The 26263-nt window shown below is 31.7% G+C and overlaps 2 protein-coding genes across 8 annotated transcripts in view; one reads left to right on the top strand and one right to left on the bottom strand.

Annotated features, from left to right (window-relative positions):
* Positions 1-1057: 1057 nt before the first annotated feature.
* eag (potassium voltage-gated channel protein ether a go-go) overlaps positions 1058-26263 on the bottom strand; it is an 82555-nt gene continuing 57349 nt past the window's right edge. For 2 of the 7 annotated variants that reach the window (XM_087402799.1, XM_087402800.1), the window contains exons 5-14: positions 20207-20475; positions 18983-19282; positions 18464-18732; positions 17560-17825; positions 17069-17354; positions 16543-16906; positions 12011-12126; positions 10872-10988; positions 6038-6195; positions 1058-5893 (exon numbers count right to left, since the gene is read on the bottom strand). In XM_087402799.1, the coding sequence (XP_087258925.1) occupies positions 4875-5893; positions 6038-6195; positions 10872-10988; positions 12011-12126; positions 16543-16906; positions 17069-17354; positions 17560-17825; positions 18464-18732; positions 18983-19282; positions 20207-20475 (3164 nt within the window). In that variant the 3' untranslated portion in view covers positions 1058-4874. The remainder of the gene's footprint in view (positions 5894-6037; positions 6196-10871; positions 10989-12010; positions 12127-16542; positions 16907-17068; positions 17355-17559; positions 17826-18463; positions 18733-18982; positions 19283-20206; positions 20476-26263) is intronic. The other 5 variants (XM_087402801.1, XM_087402802.1, XM_087402804.1 and 2 more) reach the window with 3 other exon arrangements.
* LOC105154305 (MTOR-associated protein MEAK7) lies at positions 13468-16444 on the top strand. The gene is made up of 2 exons (XM_011069746.2): positions 13468-13909; positions 14234-16444. Exon 2 carries the CDS (start codon positions 14234-14236, stop codon positions 15566-15568), a length of 1335 nt encoding a protein of 444 aa, XP_011068048.1. The 5' UTR covers positions 13468-13909; the 3' UTR covers positions 15569-16444.

Here is a 26263-nt window from a genome sequence, read left to right as displayed (position 1 = left end):
TTTTTCTACAAAACTGCGCAATATTTAACGAGCAATTCTTTGTCTAATATCATATTCTTTCTTTGAGAAATATAGATTATTACACTACTGTATTTTCTATACTTATAATTAATATTTATCTAAAGCTGCAGTATCACATATGTTTTATTAAAGATTTAGCAGATTTCAATTAGCTTTGAAGAAAGAGAAGATAACATAAATTTTGGCAAGAATCGAATTCAAATGTTAAAAGGTTTCTCAATGATATTCATAATATTGTTATAAGCGATTATATTTGTTTTCTCTCTTGATAATGAAACTCTGAATTCTATAATAAAAGAAATGTTGTGCTAATTCTTTCAATTAGTATTTTTTATTTAAACGCCAAATTCTTTTCTCGTTTTTTTTTAACTTTTATCGTATTATATCTTTTGTCATACATTCGGTTGTATAATAGTTTTCAGAGCTAACAGAAATCATCTTCTCTGATCGAAAGTGATACTGCTTTAAGTTTGTGCATAAATATCACGGAATAATTGGATAACAAACTCTCGCATTTATTTATGTATTAATCGAAATTCTATACATCTTTTTTCTTACCTCGCTGTCACTTTATCGCATTGATTTTAAAAGAAATACTGCTGCTATTTAGAGTTCGTTGAATTGTAAGCATATTTTATTGTATCTTATAGTAACAAATAGAAATTGTGATCCTCAAACAAAACTAGCATTACGGTCGGTGAACAATTTTAAGCAATAAAGCGCGGAATTATCGTTCAGATTCACATCGCGTGCGTTTCCATATTATGCAAATATTTTACGTTTTTCATTATTGTATAGGAAAGATAGTTGTAATTAAGAAATTGAATTTTCATCTTCTTAATTTTTTTCATCTTTCGGATCTTATGACATAAACCGGTTTTACAAAATACGTGTATTATATTATTCAATTTTTTAATTTAATTCAAACTAAGTAAAAATAATATTATATTATATATATATATATATATATATATATATATATATATATATATATATGAGCCTCACAAAATATTATTAATTTATTTTAAAAATAATATTTATCATTTATTTTTTTGTTATGGCACTTAAAATTAATTTTGTTTTGTGATATGTTATGATAGAAATTATTTTTGAAAATTAAAATTTTAAATATTAAAAACTTAAACATTTTGTAAGTTCTGATAATTAAGGATAAAAAAGGATAAAAAGGATAAAAAAGGATAAAAAAGGATAAAAAAGGATAAAAAAGGATAAAAAGGATAAAAAGTAAAAATATTGTTTGACAGTTATAATAACTTATAACTTCGACAGTTATAATATTTCATTGAAAATTAAAATATTCTGAATGTTAAATACTTCAAAATTATTAAGTTTAATTGACTTTGCAATGATTAAGTTTTATTTGATAATACAAATTTCGATCAATATACGCCATTCAAAATAGCGCTAGATTCAGGTATATTTTAGGTTGAAACACACGGATGATAATCCCATATATTGTAAATTAAAATCCTATTGTTCACGAAAATGAGTGGAAATTGCAAAAGTCGAGCATTTTAGCGTATAACGGCCCGCGCGATATGATTAGTGTATGAAATTTCAGCGTATCGCATTTCAATATAATCGATGAGCGATAGACTTAATCGTTTAATTGGCTTAACTACTACAATTTCAACAGTGTTAAATCTTTTTCTTTGCATATAAGTATATAAACTATGATAGAGCCAGCTATATCGTTTCTGTCTCTAAATCTATTTAACAAAGTTCTCGATTTTTCGATAATTTTTCTTTCATAACATGAAATTATATATTCTCTATTTATATATATATATATATATATTCTTTGCCTCTTATTATATTTATATATGTATATAAATATGTACACGCGCAAATATATGTGTATGTGTATTTTACGTGTGTGCACGTATTTGCGTCTATACTTTCGTTTTGATCAAATGTTTTCGGTGATGAGAATTGTGCCTTTGCTCTTCACGGCTCTTGATTGAATATAGAAAAATACTAATTTCTTACAATTGCATAACTATAAAAATATAAAATCAACAAGGTGATTAAAAGTAAAAAATAATACGCTGTTAAAACAAGTTTGTTTCTTCTTTTTTCGCAAATAGCAATGGCAAGTAATTTAAAATCGTATATAATTATACGATAATTTTGAATATAATTATATATATATATATACGATAAGGCTGAATCTAATAAATATTTGCAAAAGATTGATTGTCGACTTGTTTTGTTAGCAAAGACGCCATTCTCGTCTATAGCAGTAGCAGCAGCAGCGCGCCTCCCACGTCTGCATGGTCAATGATTATGCAAATATATATATACATGTCATATTACAAGATATATACATCTAATATTGCTGTTTTGGCTTCGTATACATATCATACGAATTTATGAATGTAGCGCCATCTCTGCGTAACAATACTATCTGTACGAGTAATTTCTCTTGACAAATTAACATCTTCATTAACTTGAAGAGCAAATTTTCAAGTTAAATCACACTTGTTCATTGCTTTATAATCATTCGTCATGTGAAATGCAATATGATTAAATTATCAAATAAATAATTAAGTAAAAAAGCAACACAAAATGTTATAAAAAATATTTTCGTAATTTATGATTTCAATATGTATATAATATGTATTGTAATAAATAACAATGATAAAATTTTTAATTAAAAAATATAACAAAAATAATTAGACTACGTGAAATTTATTCAAAATTTTTAAATTACGGTTTCAATCGAAACTGTTTAAGTTATACTTGCAATATGCAACAGATTTTGTCGACGGTTCCATCTTGGATAGAACGATCATATTTGCAATTCCATTTGTCAAATACGATGAGATCTTTCGAGTATTCAATTAGTTCTCATTTTCGTTCTTCTGCTCTATAATTATTCAGCATTGTTCGATAGCACTGCTCAATGCATTTAAAGTAAAAAAGAGAAATATACATTTAAAAAAAATATTTCTAAATATTTTTCAACCAAGATAAAAATTCCTCTATCTGTCGGTAGTCAAATCACATATTTTAAAATCGTTGATCAATTTCCTTTCAAAGGAAATTAAATCGACGCAATAAAGCCTTCGAGTTTAGATTCAGGTACCTTTACTCTATTGCAATACATATTCTGTTTGTCTATAGGAAAATATGTTTAAATACCATACATATACTCTCAATTTAATCAGTTGTCTTTTTCAAATAACTCAATTTAATCGTGTAGAATTAATAAAAAATGAGGACGCAATATAAATGTGTTTGAGACAATAACTTACTAAAAATAATTTGTTTAAATTTATATTAGAAAAAAATTATTCCGGAAATGTTTCTATTTTTCAGAGAAGATTAGAAATCTTTATATCCATTAATTACTTGAATCCCAAAAAAATTATTTATCTGTTTAGATCTTTAAGTCTTCAACAAGAACCGTAAATGTAAATGACTTGGGACAACAAGTATTTTTATTAAATTCAATCGTAATATCTCTCCATGAATTTCTAAACAGAAAGTTTAAATTTTAAATTTTCTTTATTGACTCATGGATGGTTACCATGACTGAATTTAACAAAAGTACATACTATCCTAAGTTACTTACACTGTACCAAGTCACTTACATTTGCGGTACCATACATTTCAGTATCATGGAATCTATAATACGTACTAAAATTTTGTTATTTTTTTATTACTACTTTACTATTTAATAAAAAAGCCGTGAAATATTTTTGAAAGAGGAATAATTTTAATTATTCCATTTTTATATGTAAGATTAATTATTTTATTGTACTATATTAGCTTTTACTTTATATTTCTGTAACATATTCTCAATGTCCTCGATCCTAAAATCCACTTTATGTCTTTATGATATTTATTGAAGATTAATATACTTGGTCGGTTCCGACTATACAACCTTGACAATCTGGTTATACACCACCATTACAAATTATATCACGAATCACATGCTTGGCTTAATAATTACAAAATGCCATGCTGCCTTATTAAGAGAGATGGCTTGGTGTCGATGTGACTGTTCTTGTGGCCGGAAAGAGGCTTAGAAATGTAGCGTAATCGCTATGAAACTCTACTGTGAAATTCACTATACGATGCATGTGAATCTATATCTACCTACGTGTGTATATGTGTATGTGTATACAGGGATGGATACACTCCCTCGGAGAGTTTCGATGTGTCTCGAAGAAGCCGTCGCTAGCGAGTAATTCGTACTTAAGATGCATTTCTTTACATCGTTTCCTCAATAATCATGCCGTTTTTGGCCAAGTAGAACTACGCTGGCGTTTCATTAGCTCGAGGCGCTTCATCGTGAAATCTTGAGTCACCTCACCTTTCCCTCCACTCATTTTTGAAGAGCAATTAACGAAGCTCTTCTTTTTATAAATATCTTTTATGTCTATATTATCAGAGTCGATATATGAACATAATTATCGTTATATTCGTTAACAGATGTCCGCTGTTCAGAAGAAGCAGAATAAACTTACTCACACTCAATACTCGAATGTAATCGAAGAAGTTCAAGCACGCGCATAAAGCCAACAACTATAGATCTTCCAGAACAACTAGATCTTCCAGTTGCACGAAAACGATAAGCCACGATACGTGCCATTGTTCATGCATGCAAATATACAAACGAGAGAGAAACGAAACAATGGCTATTGTTCGATGTACATACATGAACGTTTTAGAATAAGATAACTGTGAGCGCGTTATCGTACAGCGGACTCATGTTCTTACGAAAGGCTAAACTACCAAGCGTATTGAATGAAGTTTTTTGACCGCGTCGCGGTAGATTGTCTCAAGGAGAGGAAGAAAATAAATAATCGACGCAAGAAGAACTTTCACAAATACTCCCTCGGTCTGGGCGGTGGTCTTTTACGGTCGGGTCTTTCGGCGGTTCTGTCTGTGACAGTCCTATCGGTCGGTCCACTGCTTGAATCCCGATCATCGGTACACTCAAGCATCTGGGTAGTCTCCGTGGCTTCTGATGGGCTCATCGGCTGCGTGGCAAGAGGAGCGAGCGGTGCCGCACCTTTATTGCGCGATTTACTGCGGCGTTTTCGCAGGATAAGCGGTCCCAGGGCATTCGAATCGTCACCGCGCGACGTGGAAGCCTGCGCAAGCCGCTCTAACAGTTCCTTGCTGACATCCCGCGATGACGACGATTGATGGTGATGGTGATGATGATGGTGGTGTTCCTGACCGCTCTTTGATATTCGCTCCGTCGTCGTCGACTGCTCCCGATATCCCTCGCTCGGTGTCGTGGATGTCGACGTGGTAGCGATCGATGGTCTATACTCCGTAGTCTGAGTCGCGGACTGAACCAATGTTATTGCGCTCGGAGTGACAGGTGACTGACTCTGAACACCGCTCAGAGTAAAGCTCGGAATCTTCTGTTGCTGAGAACTGCCATTAATACCACTGGACGATCCGGCGGCTGGCAATTTGTTCATCAGTGCCTGCAGCATGTCTTCGATTTTGGCTAGCCGCTGATTTACCCTTTGTACTTCTAACTTTAAATCCACTTTCACTTCCAATACCGCCGCAAGAATCTCTCTTTCGTGACTCGATTGCTGTGTAATCAGACCACCATCGTAGCTTTCTAGACGTCGCAGCTGCAACTGCTTTGAGTCCACGCTGAGGGTTTGTTGTTGCGGTGCTTGTTGTTGTTGAGCATCCTTCTGATTTTCGATATTATCGCCGCTCTCTTCGATTGTGCGCTCTCCCAATTTGCCTAGCTTCGGGAAGACTTTGTTGGTGCCGGCGCTGGAACTCGGGCGCGAGTCTCTTGCGCTAAGAGATCGCTTGAATGTATCGCCAGCCGTACCCGATTCGCTACCAGTGTCCAAACTTGAACTACCTGTAGTATTATAAGCGTTTTCATAAGTTTCTCAATAAATGTACGATTTTAATTTCATTCTTCGATTGCGCATTATATATCTCATTAATTTAATTGATTTTTTACATGCAATTAAGATTAATAAAAATTTATTTTTAATTTTACCTAATAAACGCCCCCACTTGCCGGGTCGCGTTTTTGCAACAGTTGTTCCACCTTCTTCGGTGGTAGACAGCTTCTTAGCTTGCGACGTTTCGCCATCCTTGGCATCTTTGCCATCACCCTTTTCTACATCGGCAGTGTGTTGTCTTTCGCGGCGAAATCTATATAGAATAGAAAAAGAAACAAATTCGCCTTTATTTCCTAATATATATAATCGACAAAATATATTTATATACGAAGGAGAAGATACGATAAAGGCTGGTTTTCCCTAGATTTGGACCAGGGCAGCAAAGTACAAATGCATAGAGGGGCAAAAGTGTGATGAAGGGGTGCTGGACAAAAGACCATTCCCACGTGAAAAACTTGATTTTCTATATAACTTCATTGAGTTTCGTTTTCTCATTTCCGATTCCGATTGTATCTACGGTGCATCTCCGAACTAGTTCGAGGCCAAGCTAATCAGGTTATCATCGTAGCGTAGAATATAGCCGCCTACTACCGAGAGCTAGAAACAGGAAAATAGCCTCGGTGGTTTGATTGGCGGTCGAGCGACTTATGGTATGCGACGTGCCTACGGGATCCACGACGGTGGTGGACGAATTGGCAAAACATACGGAAAGAGAACGTTGGTAAACACCGATGGTGAAAACTTTGGTTAATTTATCGTATGAAGATTGTCACAAAGTAGTTTTCGAACAAGATATGTTCTCGTACTACCAATAACATTCGAATTATCAGAGCTGTAGACCGATATTCAGAATGCGTTTTTATCGATAAATACACGTTATGTATGAAATTCTGTAGTATATGTGAACTGTATGTTAAACGCGCTAATTATAAAAGCGCGTTCTGAATACGAATCTTATTAATGTTTTACATTAAAATTATAATATATACAAGCCTCTCACGCTACAATTTCTTAATTCAATTTAAATCATGGACATACGCCAGTTGATACTTTCTTAGAAAAACAACTTTTTAAGAAGTCTTGTATTCTTCATGAAAGCTTTAATTTTTGGCAATAGTTAAATAGCGATATTGCTGACAAATTAAGTAAACGAATTAAGTACTTAAATTCGGAAATGTTTCTTGGCAAAAATTTTATTGTTAGTATACAATACGGTATCTTCATTAATAATAAATCATGTATTTGCGATGTACTGATTATAAACACTTTAATAATATAATAATATTTTTCTATATTTCATAATATCAATATTGCAAAAAATTATTCTATCAAAAATTTAAAAAAAATTGCATCTGAACGCGAATTTTTACACATAAAATATTGAATTAAAATATCTAATCCATTAATGGCAAATTATAAATTCATTCATTTCATAAATTCATAAAATTATTTAATAATGATATAAATTATCAAAAAATGTCAAAAATACTTAATTTTGTCTTCATTTTTTAAAGATAATATTATTATAACACTAACTATAGCGTTGACCAACGTTTATCTTTTTTGGTATATTATTTTTTAAGACGATAACGACATCGGGATGAGAAATTGCCTGACAAACTTTAGGAATGCCACTTTGTCGAACATATTAAACGCGGCGAATAGTTATAAAATAATAATGCTGCCACAGCGCCTTTGTGAAATAAGATTCGCGTAGGCAGTGAAAAATGTTATTAAAATCGTATTGCGTATATCAAAGAACACTCGTTCTTCTTAAAAATTAATCAATCAACGATTTATATACAATTTCTATTAATTTTTATCAAAAGTACATTAATATATTAATAGTTACTATTATATTATAATACTATATTATATTATATTATAATAAAAACTGAATTAATGTTCCGACTTTCTATAAATAATCATCAAATATACTAAATAATTTGCGTAGTTATAAGAGAATTCTTTTCCAAATTTTAATATATATATATATATGCAATTTTTTTTTTAAATATTAAAATGTCATCATGCATTTGAATTGACGAAGGCAATTCGAAATTTTTCAATTAAATAAATATTATTGATTAGAGAATTTATTAACGTGTTTGTATAATAAATAATAATAAATAATCTTATTATTATCATCTCTAAAGAAAATCTTGATTTTATCATGCATGTAAATCAGAAGACGTCTATCGTTGAATTATAAAAATGTCTTTTGACTGTAGCAATCATTATAAAAATTATTGTAAGAGTAGAGTGAGCATAAATAATATAATTAATTATGCTACAAAGAAAAGTAGCGTAAAACTATCAAGTAATAATTCAGGAGAAATAATTAGAGCGATAAAAGCATATTGCGTGTAAATCAGGCAGTTGCAAAAAACATATATTATATATATATATATATATATATATATATATATATATACATGTATGTATAAAATCGTTGATTATTATAATAGAAATTTTTAAAAAGCAGAATATTGTAGCTATAAATCGTAAATGTAGCGTGATATTCATTTAGTTTTCCGTCTGGCATTCCAATAATTTTTCGGGCAGCTGCATGACAGTATTTTATATATGTTCGTACGTATATGCACTCTCATAAAGATAATAAATATATAGGAGATAAAGAGAAATTTGAATACTAGAGTGTGTGCGTTCGTCACATGCACTTCACTTTGCAGAAAAAGAAGATTAAACATAATAAATACATCAGGATTTCGGCAGTTTCTCATCTCGCCGACAGCATTACGAGTTTGCGCAATTTTATGCGCGATTAATAATTACATTCGCAGTCTTTAATTATATAAGTAAGATATCGTTTGCTCGAAAAGTATTATTGCTGATGTCAATTTTTAAATATATTAAATTGTACGATTGAGATCTTCTGCTTTTTATTGACAAACCTTGTAAAGATTCAGAGTATCCATAGCGTTATGACTACGTATGTTATTTCGCTCTAGCGCTGAAAATAAAAGCTGGCAGATAAAGTTGCAAAGCTGTATAACGGAGGGAATAAAAACTGTACAAAATCCTGTAATTTATATTATGTAACTCTGGCTTTTAATTATAAAATGTATGTTATCATGATTATGCGAAAAAGATGCGCATGACCTTGTAAAGCCATATATCTTACAGCACTCTAGCATTCGTTTAAAAACTGCAGTATAATCGTTAAAATAATGGTACTGATACAATATCGCAAATGAAATATACGTCTCGTGAAAATGCTGCTGGAAGGATGAACAAACCGAAGTGTTTTATTAACGCAAAATATTTGATAAAATGTTGACATTAAAAATTAGTAAAAATTAGAATTATTGTACAGAAATTTCCAATGACCTTTAAATATTATATCAATACTATGTCATTATCAAATGAATTCCATTGCTAGTTTGTCTTTTATTATTTTAATAAACATTAGTGGGAAATCATAATTAATCATATCAATGACATTATAATACTTTAAGGCAAAACAGCGTATTGATTTTATATATTTTATCAAAAATATAATATATGAAATATATAACGCAAATGCATTTGACGAGGATAAATGCCTGAAATGTTCGTGGCGGCTATCATTCTCGATTTGCTCGTGTTTCAACGTAGACGTATGATGAAAATTTATTATTATTCACAATTTAAGCGTGTGTACAGCAAGTGCACGTACGTGATACCTTCCGGCTGGCACATTACGGGACGCATTACGATATTTATATCGCGTCAAATGGATTTAGGAAAGTACCTGTATGTGTGCAGCGTGTTCTTGAAAATGACAGTGACAAATTTTATCAAAGAGAAATCTTAAACCGATCTGAAATCGATATCGTCTCAAGGGGAATTTATTTGGATTTCTTTACTCTTCCTTGGATTTCAACGTTAAATTATAATAATTTTTCGAAGTGCAACTAAGCATTATAAGCATTATATTAAGGTTTATCAAAGCACAATCTGATCAAAGTAAATAAAGACTTGATTCTATTAAAAGTTGTCCATTTAAAAATGATTTGTAAATTATTTCTAATCTTAGATATTCAAGTATTTATTTTTTTTTATTAAAAAAATCGGTTTTATACATCTTGTAAAAATGAAGTTGAGTCAAGTTTGTCAATGTTATACAAAAACATTCTGCACGTTGTTACCTTTGTTTTAAGAGATGCAGTTTAATCCCTTATTTGCAAGATTATCGTTAAAATTACAAAAAATTTATTTTTCTTTAAATAAAAATCGTTTATAAGAAAAATCCTATTCCGATAGTATATATAGATATACATCACATAAAAGTTTTTTGCAAAGCATATCTGCTTTGATTCTTTCTTTTTTTTTTTTAATTATTTTATTTCATATTTTTAAAGTTGACAAACAGTCAACAGTTGAGATCAAAAGTACGCAATGAGACATTTAATTAACGAAACTCACAATCATCAGAATGCAAATGTGGGATTAACCCGTGGAGACACGTGCATCACGCGCGCTGCCGTGGTACACAGTATATATTCATGAGTATTACATATATACACATGTACACGAATATCGAAACAGGTATTTCGGTATAATATGCATAATGTATTAGGTGTTGGAATTAATTCGTAGCGTTTTTTAATGAAAGAATGTTATTTATTTCACATGAGCATTAAAAAATACATTAATGAAAGTACTTTTAAAATTTATAAATACTTTGTAAAACGCTACGAATTAATTCCAACACCTAATAATAATATACATCGCGATGGGTATTAATAAAACAGCCACGGTCATAACGACGGTAATTAATGGTAACAAATGTAAGTTCAATGATAAAAGATAACGATATAATAATGATAACAACAATAATAATAATAATAATAAGACGTGTAGCGAGGAAAACGGCAAAAAAGAATTAGAGAAGAAATAAATACGTAAGAAAAATAATGAAATTGCCTAAAACTCGGCCAGGGTGGCAGGACGTTCACAGTGAGCTCCTCGTCGGAATCCTGATGAGACCGTCCACTCACGGTCCTGGTCACACCGATCTGGCTTTCCGCATCACTCTTGAACCTTTTCGGAAAGAACAAGCCAGCCAAGCAACACGATCAACAGTCACATTCAGCAACAGCCACGGAAGATACAAAAATCCGCAATAAAACCTTTTATCATTCTTTATCTCTCTCATTCTTTCCTTTTTCATTCTCTCTCTCTCTCTCTCTCTCTCTCTCTCTCTCTCGCACGTGTCACGCAGGATACTGCATGTGCACGCGCATAAAGATGTAAAATCAACTGTTAAAACTGTCACCATTACGCAATAATAAACTTGAGTACTTTCAAGTCAGTTTTAATAAACGTGATCTTACAATTTTCTTGTTAACTCTGTAATAATTTTTCTTACGTAGTTATTTTCTTAGTTATTTTCATACGTATACATTATTCATATATAAAAATGAATTAATTAAAATTATGCACAGAATTATTTCAAACAAAATTGTACTTATTTTATCTTTATCGATAGCACGTAGGAAAAATTTATTTTATTCACAATTTATTTTATTAACAATTACGCTACATTATGAAAAATCGTGTATCATTGTACGCGTGCACATGTTCTATATATGAGAATATTATGAATTAATATGCAGAATTTTATAATATATATCACATGGGAAATTATAGTCACTTATATCTAATCGTTATATAAAAGAAATTTGAGTGTAAAATTGCGCTCTCTCGCATGCTTCGATAAAGATTTTTACGATCGTCAAAATCAGTTGAAGCAGATACTTTCGAACGATTTAATCAGTGGCAACCGGAAGTCGTCAACTACAAACTAATGCTTGCGATAATTGTAATTTTCTCAGCAGAAATCCATTCCGTGAATTAAATTTTTTATTTTTATAATTAAGGATTGTGTGATTTAAAAGTGATCGAATGTTTTTTATTTTACACAATTTCCATTTTCAATTTTTCGGAATAGATTTCTTATGATTCACATATTTACTTCCAAAGATGAGTAATTGATGTTAAACTCGAATACATTCGATCGTATCCGGTAACTAATGGAAACAATAAGCAAGAATGTTTCCTACCTCGAGAAGATCTTGCGAACCAGATGATCCTGAGCTTGATCCAATTGCGGCTCATTTTTTCTCCTTTCGGCCAACTCCTTTTCTCGACGGACATCGGCGACTTTCCGAAAGATGAGCTATGCATAGAATTTGCCTTCATTAACGTGCATACATGATAAAAAATATTCTTTTTAAATAATAATTAAATAAAAAAGATACGTAGAGATTAAAATGTTTGTTAATTAAAACTTATTAAAAACAATGTATACATATATATTATATATAAGAAATTCATATATATATCATTTTGTACCTTATTATATTTTACATAGATATGTTATATCCAGTAAACATCAACAATAAACATTATATTTTTTATTCAACAACATAATTCCTATAAATGTGTGTTACATATATTAATATTGTTGAATAAAATTTTATAATAATATTATGTTAGTTAGTGTTTATTCTAACTTAGAGTATATTTCATTATACCTATTTGTTCTATAATAATAATATAATAAATTTCCTATTTGATGAAAAAATACTATAGGTATTTATTACACAGCATTGTTTATATACGTTTGTTTAATCGTTTTACGACACTCGACATATAATTTTCAGGAATTTCTTTTTGTGGAAATAGAAAGTGGAAGAACCAATCTTCATTTAAACAATACTTAACAGTCAAGCGTTTCCGCGCCAGTGCGAAAATCGCATGGAAACAGCCGGTACTGTGTTTCGACTTTGACGTATTATGGATGCGCGTCATCTCGAATGCTCTGTGTATAGGCCGGGTCATCTCATCTCATCTCATCTACCGCGTGAAAATTGCATAACTCGAGCAACGCGCCTATAATTCCCTTTGAGCGAGATCGCATCCAACCGCATTTCGTGCTGTTCCTCGCCTTGTCCTCTCTTGGTTATTCTACTTCGTCTTGCCTTCATCCTTTACAATTCTTTTGTTCTTTATGTACACATTGTGCGATGAATATTTTCGCGAGGCAATTATCTCTCGATAATCTTCGAATTTTTGACCCTGTTTCTTTACTATAGAAGTTCGTGTGAGCGTAAAAAAATACACATAAACAAATGCACTTGCAAGTGGAATAGACAGTGCAATAAGCTGACAGTTGAAGGATAGATCAGCTGGATCTTCAGTTTTCGCTGTCCCGCTCTTTGTACTCCGGGCACTCAGAGTAATTTTATAAATATTATTATTATTGAGTCTAAATTAGTTTTGTTGCTTATTCGTGCAAAAATTCAGAGGTTCCGTTTCCAGAAAAAAAAAAGATAAAAAGTTTTTTTCCTCTATAGGTTTTCGAGATTCTCGAATTTTTGTCTTGTTAGATGATTTGCTATTAAGCCACTTAGTCTGCTTCACAACTTTTTCGCGTTATTAAAGGAGAGACAGTTATAATTTCAACAAGTTTAAATGTTTCACCGTCAGTTTTGATTACTCGTGAACGAACGAACGGGGAAAATGCGCAAATGTGATGCATAGACGATGCATCGCGCGTCGTGCGTCAGTTGGCGCAGGCGTCATGATGGAAGTCGATAGGTGCTGTCGATGAGAGGTGCGCACTCGTGGCGGCTCGTAGCAGCGAGCTGCTCGCGCGTTGCACATAACCTTTAAAGTCCTCTGGTGGCCGTGTTGACGTGTTCATCCGAGTCGATCGCACGATCGCCGTCGTCCGCACGACGACGTGACGTGACGTGACGTGACGAAACGTGACGCAACGTCGCGCCGCCGACGACGTCGACAGTGCCGACTCCAGTCGACATCTGCGGATGCAGCGGATCTGCGGTCCAAGGAAGGTGCAGGGTGGTGTCTTTGCATTCTCGACATAGACAGAGTGACCGGATGGAAGACTAGGAGGTATATGGACTGTCGGGAAAGGTTGCTCGCCCGTACGAAAGGTGTGTAAAATATATATTTTTTATCAATCACTTTATCAATGACGTGATAGATTGTATAGTTGTTTTTTATGATTTTAAAGTCAATAATGATCAAACATATAGCTTACTCTGAACAAATTCTAAAATATAATTGGAAAAAAAGAAAACTCTCATTTATCTTTTTACTCTATTTAATGTGACGTCAAACATGATTCTAAAGTGATATATATATAGAATTAAACTATTATTTAGAAAAATGATTTGATTAATAAAGGTACTAAAAGTTGATTAACAGAAGTTGCTTTTGAAATAAGCAAAACAATTGACACTGTATAATTGTTACAGATGGGTCATGGATCAAGCCGTTCTGCTTCATCAGCAAATATTCTTTCCACAGAGGAATTGACATTAGTGGAGAATCTCTTTAAGTCTATGTCCCGCAGCTCAGGTTCTATCAAACGCGAGGACATATTCAAACATTGGTCGATACATTTGGATGATGCTTTATTGCAATTTATAGTCCGATTTCTCTGTCATGATCCAGGAAAGAAAGTCTCGACTATCAACGGGGAGAACTTTGGTCGACTCTATGTCTTTGCCGTACGCGGTAATCCCGAGGAACGCACCAATTTAATCTTTGATGGTCTCTCAGAGGAAGAGCAAAAATATGAAATACCCACCGTTTCGTTCCTTCAGTATCTTCAAGCAACGATTAATTCTTACTTACGACTACAAAAGAACTCTGTTAATGCGCATTACCTCACTTGGAGTAGCATCGGCTGCACGGTCAACACTAGGCGCATAGGAATGCGTTCTCGTAGTCTCTGTGAGGATCTGATCAAATATGGGGATGTGTTGACTGTCGATCAAGTGGAAAGTTGGTTTATTACAGCTGCCACATTTAAGAATATTCAATCGCACGTTTTCCAATACCTCTATTTAGTCTCTCAAAAGAAGGGTAGCGATAAGAATACAGGAGCGCGAATAAACGATCTGAACCTTTTGCCGTTATGCAAGGGTTTGGAAAATATACCGCACTTTCCAAGTATATTAGGTTTGGGAGATGTTCTGTTCCTAAATTTGAGTCTGCCACACGAGTTACGTAACGAATGGCGATTTCTGTTTTCGAGTCAGGTGCATGGCGAATCATTTTCAACTATGTTAGGAAGAATCGTGATGCAAGGTGCTACAATTATTATACTTCAAGATATGGATGATCATGTGTTTGGCGGTTTCGCCTCAGACAGCTGGAAACTAGGACCGAATTTCATAGGAAATCAAACGTCATTCCTATTCAAGCTTGAGCCGGAAATATTGACATTTTCATCGACAAATTACAACAATCACTATCAGTATCTCAATCTCCATCAGCAAACGATGCCTAATGGCCTGCTTATGGGGGGACAGCTTAATTATCCCGGCCTCTGGTTGGATTGCGAATACGGTACCGGCAAATCAAGTTTATCGTGCACGACTTTTCAAAATTATGTACAGCTTAGCGGTAAGGAAGACTTTAAAATCAAACATTGCGAGGTATGGGGAGTCGGTCCAGTGCCAGATGTGGAAGAGGACATGCGCGAAATGCAATCTGTGTTGGATCAAGATCCGACATCGAAGGTCATGCTAGAATTGTCCGGTCGTAAGTTATACAGTGAGGGACTTCGCGAAGAACAAGTGTGATAAATATAGAGATTTTTAAGAGATATTGAGCAGAGAGAAAGAAAGAGAAAGGGAGAGAGAGAGAGAGAGAATGTTAGTACTAAAGATATTTGCAGATATTTGAAATTGATCAATTGATTTTACACAGAATAAAATCTATATAATTATTGTTATCGATTCTTATAGTTGTAATGGGATATATGCGGGTACGAGAAATGTATTAAAAAACTTATAATTATATAGAACTATAATAATGTTTACGATATGAAAGAGTCCTCCTATTTTACACGAGTGCGTATCTTTAAAGTTGAAACGAATTCACGTGATAGCGACGTGAGAAACAGTTAAAACTCAGAACATTACAGAAACGAATTATATTACGAAAATTATTGCGGAAGTCTGAATGAAAAACGCTTATCTGTTTGTATGAATGAATTTCACATTTTTTACAGTCTTGTGTAAGACTATTTATTTGTAATTATTTATCTAAATATATATTATTAGGACTTTTGTCCCCTTTTAAAACGGCCTGATATCTTTCAATTTACGATTATTTCTTCGATCGGTCAGTCATACTTGTAATTTTGTTAATGTATACATGTATTTCTGAAATCAATGGTACGATATTAAAGAATGTTGATTGTTGCGTTACCCGAATGCCTATTGTCTAGTGCCTGAGTCGTTTATTGTAATTGTTAATTTATCATTTTTTGCATATGTTGATTATTTATAAACGAATAACCGTGTGCCATACAAATTGCTTTTATTAACTAAGACTGTATAATCGTCGTGCAAAGAAATATGCAAACACTCTGATCATTTGCCATTATAAAGTCAAAGCAAATCATCGCACTAATGTAAGATCTATTAAAAGTTCAATAAACAATCAAAATCCTATATTTTAATTGTCATATTTGATTTGACCTTTTTCATCAATTTACAATAAACATATTTGCAAAAAAAAAGATTAAAAATTAAATATTTGAGAGACTCACCCGATGACTCAAGTTGTAAGTTAGAATCAGGTTCCTGGCGAAGGAATTTGCGAAAGCTTGATAAAAGTCCAACACCTCCAAGAGCCGATCTCGTTTGATTGTATGCAAATCGCAATAAGTAAGCGCCCTAACATTCGCTGCACTCTGGCCGATCGTTGGATTCGTCCAAAAGCTGTCGCCGAAAACGTCGCCTTTCCCTAGTATTGCCACTACTTCGTCATCCTGTATGACTTCGAGGCTACCAGTCACGATAAAGCACAGAGAATCGATGGATTCTCCTGTATGATAGAGCAGATCGCCGGGTGCGCTGTGTGACATCGTGAAGTGCATCGCCAAGGCACGCAGACATCCATCAGATGCTAATCTAAATGAGCATAGCGAATTAAAATTATTATGTTGTAAATTATTATATCAAAATTATTATGTTGTTGCGAATTAAAATTAGTATGTTGTATTATTAATGTTAGTTGATTTTTAAATTAAATTTAAAAGTATACAATCTTGGTATATGATTTGTAGAATTTACCTGAAGGCGGGATGTTCGTTGAAGACCTTCCGATTAAGATGCACGCAAATGTCGGCCTTCATGTCTTTAGGGCAGTAGTTAAGAACTTTATCCGTATCCAAGCCTTTGGTCATCGCCCACGTGCTAACGACGTAATCCATGACGCGCTCACTAAGAGCTTTCGGTACTTCATGTAGCTTCATAAATTCTCTCACGTTGTTCAACATATCGTGATACTTGGCGGTAGCGGACGTCATTTGTTGGATGATAGTGGTGACATGACCGAAGATCGTGGCATACAATAAGGCTGATTGAGGGAAGGAGAGAAAGGGAAAGAGAAAAAATTCTTTAAATTTATTTTACAAAATATTCACAAGTATTTTTTTTCATCTAACTTCGTTGAAATATTCGCAAGTATTTTTTTTTCATCTAACTCGGATGATCAAGATATTCCTTTTGTAGCTGATTTACGGACATTTATAATTAGATTCAGATTATAGTGGTATCCGTACCAGCTATGATCATCATACAGATGGTGAAAATCTTCTCATTATCGGTTTCGGCTGCAACGTTTCCAAAGCCCACAGAGGTCATACAAGTCATTGTGAAGTAAAGAGCAGTGACATACATCGTACGGCGTGACGGGCCAGCTACTAGTTCGGGTGCGGTGCTGGCATTGGTCCACAAGTAACTATATGGTGACTGGGTAACGTTAGCCAATTTCCACAACCACGAGTATTGCACCCCATTGTCAGCATCCGATCTCCCTATCGAATACCTTTAATGCGAGGAAATTTCTTACTATATGAGATTCATCGGACAGGAAATTGATACGATATCAAAAAAGATCACATTTGGATGCGAGATACCATGCTATTTCTTTACGATCGCGCGGAGTTAAATTTAACGTTCTTGTTTATACATTTAAATGCTTCCACATTCTGGAAATGAATTTTGGAGATGAATTTTAACTTAATGTAATAACTGGATATCGTTGCTTTGTATTGTTCCTGTGCATTCGTCCTCTTTCATAAAAAATTATTTTTAATAAAATTAAATTTAAAAAATTTCTAGAGAGCAACTGACGTTTTATATTTAATCAAATTTCTTCTTTTTTTCGGTAGAATGATGATTAATAAAATAATATAATATAGAATAACGTTCAATAATATAATATATAATATATATAATAATATTATATATAAAACGCTCAATTTTTAAGATATAATGAACAGATATATATTATATATATATATAATACGTGGATGCTTTAGATATAACGAATATCACAATAATCCTCGTTTTTGTATGAGTATGTAATGTTGTACAGTAATGATTGTATTACGCGACGTACGTATCTCAGTCAAAGAGGTGTGTGTTACCTTGAATACGTGTGTGTACGCAGGGTAAAATCACCTTAATATGACGTACCAGATACAGGCCAGCCAGTGAGCAACCAACATGTAGAAACAGAGTAGAAGAATGAGCATCGCGGCACCGTACTCCAGATAACGATCTAACTTGCGTACAACTCTACCGAGTCGCAGCAACCGTACTACTTTCAGAGCCGAAAACAGGCTACCTATTCCATCCTCATCATGGTCGAAGGCATTAAATACATCGTACGGTAGACAGCTTAATAGATCTATGATGAACCAAGATTTCAGATAATTCATCCTGATTACCTGAAAGTATCAAAGTATTACGTTATGAAAAAATAACTATTACGCACTTATTTTTGTTAGTATGAAAGTAAATTACTATTATACGTGTATATATTCATTACACTATCATGAACGAATTATTTCACAAAACTGCAAATTATTTATAGGATTTGTAATACTTCTAAATACAAACATTTATTTAAAATATAAACATTTATTTTTAATAGATAATTAAATTGCTTACGAAAAATTTTGATAAAGCTAAAATTACCTTCGGATCAGATACGACTTCTCCACCAGCGCCAACAAATGTTGTGTGAAAATTTAGCACAATGTCGATGAAGAATATCACATCAACGATACTGTCTACAACTAATAGGGAGACATCTTCGCTAGTCTTATTTTTAAACGCGACGTTATACGGCACCATGATGGCTGTGTAAAAAGTCAAACACAAAATAATCCAGTCCCAAATTGCCTTAAACGCACAATAATGTAATAAAATGTGTGGCGGGGTTTTCGGTGCTTCTTGTCTGTATTGTGGCATAACATCGCCGCTTAGGGACATCATCTAAAAGAAGATCATAATGTCGAAATATATATCAAGAAGCAAATTCTTTATGTGTGGAAAATAATTATCATAAAAATAATTTGTTTACATACATTTATACATTTATACATATTTGTTTACATAAATTTATACATTTACACATATTTATATAATTACTTAAAAATATTTCTTCAATCAGTATAAATTTTATTTATACTGATAGATATATGTTAAAATAAACCATTATCAAAGAGAACGAATTATTTTTATCGTTTAAATATCGATTCCTTATCCATCATATATCTCTTTTATTATCTGATATCTCTTTCTTATATTGAGTCTGACTCCATTAGCTTTTCACACTTCAAAGCTTTCAAATGTATAAGCTTTCTAGGTTGATTTTAAAGAAAAATTCATGCAGATGTGGTCTCAGCTTTCCATTTTCTGATGAAGTCGACGTATTGAAAATACACGTTTTTATTTCATCGATTTATAAATGGAATTTTGTATAGATTGACTGCTACCATAATTCATATCGACTGTTTTGAAATGATGATATACCCATATACTTTCAGTAAAAAAGAGATATCAAGATATATATTTTAAAGATATTTTAAAGAAAACATTTTAAAGATTACACGGAAAGAATTATCTTTTAAATTTTACCTTGAAAATATGTACAATACAATATTTTAAAGATTTTTACCATGCACTTAGTAAAATTATTCAAACTTATTTTGTATTTTACTGTAGTTTTATTAATGAATAAAAGAAATTTACATAAAATTCTTTGAAATATAACGTTGTCCCAGAACTATTATATTTTCAGGGTAAATTTTAAGAAAGATCCATAGGAAAATTACAATATAAAAGAGATACACAAATATAAAAAGACGAAGATTTTTAATTTTAATAAAACTATGAAACATCATCTCAACAACTTACATGACCCAGATGCGATTGTTTGGTGGTAGTCGGTACAGCTGTATCTTTCAAAGCCGGCAGATGGGAGCTGAACTGAGAAACTAGAACCGATCTCGATCTCGTGACTGATCTGGCGAGTTTGGCGAACTTGGAGAGGCCGCCTTTGCTGTCGTCTGTTTCGATGGGTTGTTTCAAAGCGGTAATGTCTCGAAAAGTCAGCAGGAACAAGACCACAAGGTCTCGTTCGTTTTTGATGGGTGCTATTTGCAACAGCAGCCATAATGGTGTCTCTATGGATCGTAAAAAAAGATAACGCTGATATTAAAAAAGAAAATCTAATATTTAATTCATTCTTTCAAGCACTATCAGTTGCAAGAAGATTACGAATTTTATTTCTCTAGCAGAGACTATATTGAATCAGCGAGTCAGCTGGTCGTTAATTTAGTTGCCGGAATCTAAAAGAATCTACGCTACTTGTGTCAAAAAATATATATTCCAATAAAATGATCTGCTATATACAATAATAAAAGTGCGAAAGAAGAAAAACTGAAATGTAAGAACTAATCGTACTATTGTTTCATAAATTAGATAACTTTTTAAAAATAAAAATTGATAATATAATCAACACATCATTAATGTAACAAGAAAAATGTTAAAGATATTTTAAAGAAGTGCTAAAATGAGATATTTTATTGCAAGAAAATATGAAAAATTTTCTTCGATGCAAGAAAATTCTCAAATATCACAGATAAGATATAAAAATTTAAAACATTCGTCCATATTACGTGACTTTAGTTAAATTAGATTTAATATATTTTCTAATATTAAATTTCTAAGTTATCTAGCTAGCTTAATCCTTATAATATAATGATGTTTCTTCGTCAATCCAAGTAATAAATCGTACTATGCATTAAATTATTGTAATACTAGTCACACTTGTCCACAATGTCAAATTCGACATGCAGGATCGAAGCCGGATGCGAGTTCAAGCCAATGGAATCTAATTAGGGACTCGCTTATGATATTTCGTAATGTAAAGCATGCGAGCATGCAAATAAATGATAGTAATGAATAAATTAAAGTAGAATAAAGGAGAAGAAAACAGTAACATATATGTTGAATAATAAAGAGACGTATATATCCTTAATCAAAATAATTAATCAAAATATATCGTTGTGTATTAAAATACATTTGCAATGTCGATAAATCCAAATGCTAGTAAATATAAAAATAAATTTTCTGACATTTTGGATATCTTTAATATTTTTACGTTATTCTTTGATGAAATATATTTTTACTTAGTCTTAAAAAAATATACCATTTTACTTCGTTAGAATTTGTTGTTCTTTTATCGCGGATTAATGAAAAAATATAGGAATTCAAACATGGATGAAATTTTGAGTCCGAGGGAATACAAGTAATATATAAATGTTCGATAATATTTTGTATCTACTCCTATGTGGATATTTATCGACAGCTGGCTTAATTAAGCAACCTTGTAAGCCTGTCGAGCGACAGAGGCATATGGGAAGTTATATATATATCGACACGTACATCGACAACAGAAATACCGACAACCATGTTCCGAGGAATAATAAAAAGTGTAAGTCATCACACTATGAGAAAGTATAACGGTTTTAACCAATTTGAAATGAAACGAAAGGGATTTAATAATCAAGATAATTATGACAAAGAAAACTCAGCATTGAAATAATTTTCTATGATAAATCTAGCAATTGTTATAAATCATTTAATAAAAATTTATAAAATACACTAATTTAATTTAAAATATTCTGTTAAGAATTATAACTTCTATAAAATATGTAAGATAACATATTTATCGTAAAATATCAAAATTATCTTGATTATTCAATATTAAACGCAGATGGCAATCATACGCTTGAATATAAATGGCATAATTATATGGCAACATGTGTTATGTTGTTACAGAGCGTGTTATGCACTGAAAACAAATAAAAACAATATCGTAGAATTTATGTGGAATATCAGAACATATGAAATAAAATTTGTTAATAAGAAAGAGACAATCGATAGAATTGACCGAAATGGTTCGATTTGTAAAAGAATTTAAGGTATTAAAGCGTAGCTTTAAGATGTTAGAGAGTAGCATTAAATCGACAATCAATTTGTGAGATTAGTTTTATTTTAGATTATTGTGTTGTATGCCGAAAGTAATCGGCGCACGGTCATATATCTGAAATAAATGTAATAAGTGTAGAAATATTATTCCAACATCCAACTTTGACCGTACTTGGCGTTTCTCTTACTTAGCTGATGTTTCGGTTTTATTAATGAGTACTAAGTAATAGGTGTAACAATTGGATTGAATTTCTATGATCATATTATATACTTTTAATTTGCATAATCTAGGAAAAATTGACAAAAAAGTTATAAAGATTTTATTATTAATTCTATGATGCATCAATAATAAAATGCGATAAATCAAATTTTATCTTTCAAAATTAAAAATTTTCATCAATATGCAAATATACATTAATAACAATTTAAGTGAATAAAAAATATACAAGTAAATGTATATTATATTGTATGCTGTAAAAAGTATTGTAGTATCAATTTTGAAATGTTGATAAAAATCATAGAAATTGAAATCGAAATGTTTATGACAGTATACACGCGCTATCATTTATAAGTTCGGAAACGCTTGTGATTTTCTCGCATCTCACGAAAAAAATCGTGGAAAAACTTTAAAAAAATGTTTTAAAGAGGAAAGACGGAACTTTAAATCTCTATGTTTTAGCTTTGTGCCTTCAATGTTTTGTTCTTAAATTACATAAAATTAAAAATTGATATTTTTTAAATATTTTTGTTTTACTTTGAAATACTACAACTTGATGAAACGTCATCGGATAAAATTTAACAAATAAATATCTTAAGCTTTAAAATGCTTTTACGATGAAAAAAATTACGACGATTTTTCGCAATAATATCGAATTTTTTGTGTAAAATTTCAATTTCTACATTTTTTTATAAAGAAATTTTTTTTAAAATATAAAATATCGTAGAAATAAAATTAATACTTAGATTTAAAGCTCTATTCTTCCTTTTTGAAATACATTTTTAAAAAATTCTCTATGACTTTTTTTCATTGAAATATTTAACTTTACGTGCGAGAAAATCATAAACATTTCTATACTTATGAACAATAATGTAACTACATATATACTATGTGCTATTAGGAAGAAGAGACTATATGAAATGTAAGTAAAAATAAATTTTCTGTAAGAAAGAATCTTCGTTTCCTGTAATATGACACATAATTAATTTGTCTTTTACAATCTTTAGCACTTATTCCTACGAGTTAATCAACCTCGTAAATTTTTGATAATCCTCGAAGAGTGACTTTCTTTCTTCCTCTACTCAAAAAGAAAAATGAGCGTCAGTGCTTTTATCTCTGCGTCTCTCTTCCGCCGATAAGAACTGTCGACTGTGGTTTTCCGACAAAAAGGTACTTAGATTCGCCAAACGAGCAGCACAAAAATAATGTCCGTAATCTATTTTTTGAACTATCGGCAAATGGCGCTATTGCAAGGTAATCTTTCTGCTTTAGCTCCGATTACGAAGGAAATGTAGCTCTTTTCTATAAGGTGGATATTCTAATTTTAAAGAGAAAATTTCGGAAAAATTTAAGATAATTGTAAAAATACTAACAATAATTTTAATAAATTTCAAATATTTTTTATATTTTTTTTATCCTCTAATGAACAGAATTTAATAAAATAGTTAATAGTACCTAGTTTAATTTGTGATCTTTTTAAGAAATTACCGGAATTACAGATTTAGAATTAAATTAAAATTTTTAATGCTAATTTTTAAGTTTATTATTGATGTGATAAGTATATCTGTCGTATATATTGTATCCTTTGCATAGATTTTAAATTCGTGGGTGACTTACTGGCATTTGCGAGCACGCTTTTGTGAATCTGTGCTAGACATACCTCTTGGGCTACCTTTAAACAGAACGATCTTGCGTTATTATGCTTAGTATGTGCATTAAGGGAGGGTGTTTCCTTTTATAGAAAAAAAATCATCAAATATTCGTCGAAAGTTTCCGCAATGAGATAACACGCGAATATTAGAGCCAGATGATGCGACATGATCACAGAACGACCAGCAAAACGCGGAACTTATCGATGATGTATGCAGATAGTTACGTTTCGATATTCCACCAAATATTGTGCATGCACATTGATACAATTCGTGCCTCGAGGCGTTTTAGCAAAACGGGAATCGACAGTTTTGCTGTTAGCAATTGTTGTTACAAACATTGTAACTATAACATATATATGCTTCTATAACGTGCTTTAAAAATTTACACACATTTAATAAATAAAGTTGTTATTTTAAGAAATTATTTTTCGATATATTCTCATTATATTTATAATTTTTTAAGTGCAAAATATACATATAATGATGAGGAAAAGGATGAGAAACAATACAAAATTAAATTTTCATAATTTAACTTTCGATAGATACTATTATATTCCATCTAGTTCATTCTCACTTTAATAACAGTGAGATAAATGTCAAATGTTTATAGAATAGCAATTATTAATTCAATTTTCATATCTGTTTATAACTACTTAAAAAAGAAATTAAAATATTTTATTATACTTGAAAAAAAAAAATAACGCAACTATTTTCTTACAGCTTATTGCTACATAAAAAAGTTAAATTGCACGTTTCCAGCGATGTACATATCCCAATTAACGTAACGGCGCTGTTACGCTGGCAAAACGTCGGTTCCCTTACGCTAAGCGGCGGCGTTTTGTTTTCCATTAAATACATAGACTCGGCTGATTGCCGGGTACCTCTAACGTTTCCGCACCGTGCACAATGCATAAAGTGCATGGTGGCGCAATAGGAAACTAGATGTTGGCCCGATAAACACGCGCATGCAAATTTCGCGCAATAACTCCCCTGGTCGAGATTCCGCGAGTAGTTTTTTCTCCCTTTCCAACTACCTTTTTGCACAGCTATCCAATTATCCTGCGTGATAAACGCATAAAGAAAAACGTACTCGCCACCGACAGATTTTTATTACATGTAAATTTCGTCAAAATTCAAAATTACATCTTCTTGTAATACTAGAACAATTCGTCGAACTAGAACAATTCGTCGAGTTTAGAAAAACAGAAACTAAATAATTTCATCTTTTTAAATCGTTATAATAAGGCCGTTCATAAAAATTAGTGTTTCATCAAGACAAGATTTCTTGTCTTAAAGAGCATTTCTTGTCTTGTCTTGATTTTCAAGATAAAAAATTTCGTTTTTCTTGTCTTGACCATTTCTTGTATTTCTTGTCTTGAATTCAAGAATCTTGAATTTCTTGAAATTTCTTGATTTTTTAAGCAGGGTCCTTGTGACTCGTTGACTACATTGCGTCGTAAGAGATAATAAGAAAACATAGATACAAATTGAATGTCGAGTCGTCTCGTAGTTTACTATGTTTAAATTCATAGTTTAAAAATGTGCCTATACTGTCTATTATGAACAAATCTATGGAATATCTATAGAAATAAAATATATCTATAGAAATAAAATATTAGGTGTTGGAATTAATTCGTAGCGTTTTTAATGAAAGAATGTTATTTATTTCACATGAGCATTAAAAAATACATTAATGAAAGTACTTCCCATCACTTGTAAAACGCTACGAATTAATTCCAACACCTAATAATAAAATATTAAAATAATAAAGTATTAAAAATAAAAACTGTCACGGAAATTCAAGAAATTTCAAGAAATTTCTTGACTTATTGTCAAGAAATCTTGGTCTTGATAACAATTTCTTGTCTTGTCTTGAAATCAATTTCTAATTTCTTGTTTTGATCTTGTCTTGACAAGACAAAACCAAGACAAGATTTCTTGAATTTCTTGATCTTGATGAAACACTAATAAAAATCATGATTTTATTTTTTTATCTAAATATTACTTTTATCTAAATATTTATTTTATCTACATATTTATTGGCTTTATCACGCAAAATAAACCAACGAATAAACATAAATTTATGCGTTAGATCAAAAAATACAAAAT

The sequence above is a fragment of the Acromyrmex echinatior genome, chromosome 2 (assembly GCF_024713525.1).
Source record: "Acromyrmex echinatior isolate Ae372 chromosome 2, ASM2471352v2, whole genome shotgun sequence".
Classification (NCBI taxonomy): Eukaryota; Metazoa; Arthropoda; class Insecta; order Hymenoptera; family Formicidae; genus Acromyrmex; species Acromyrmex echinatior.
Note: the sequence above shows the minus strand (reverse complement) of the source record. Positions and strands in the feature narration are given on the sequence as shown.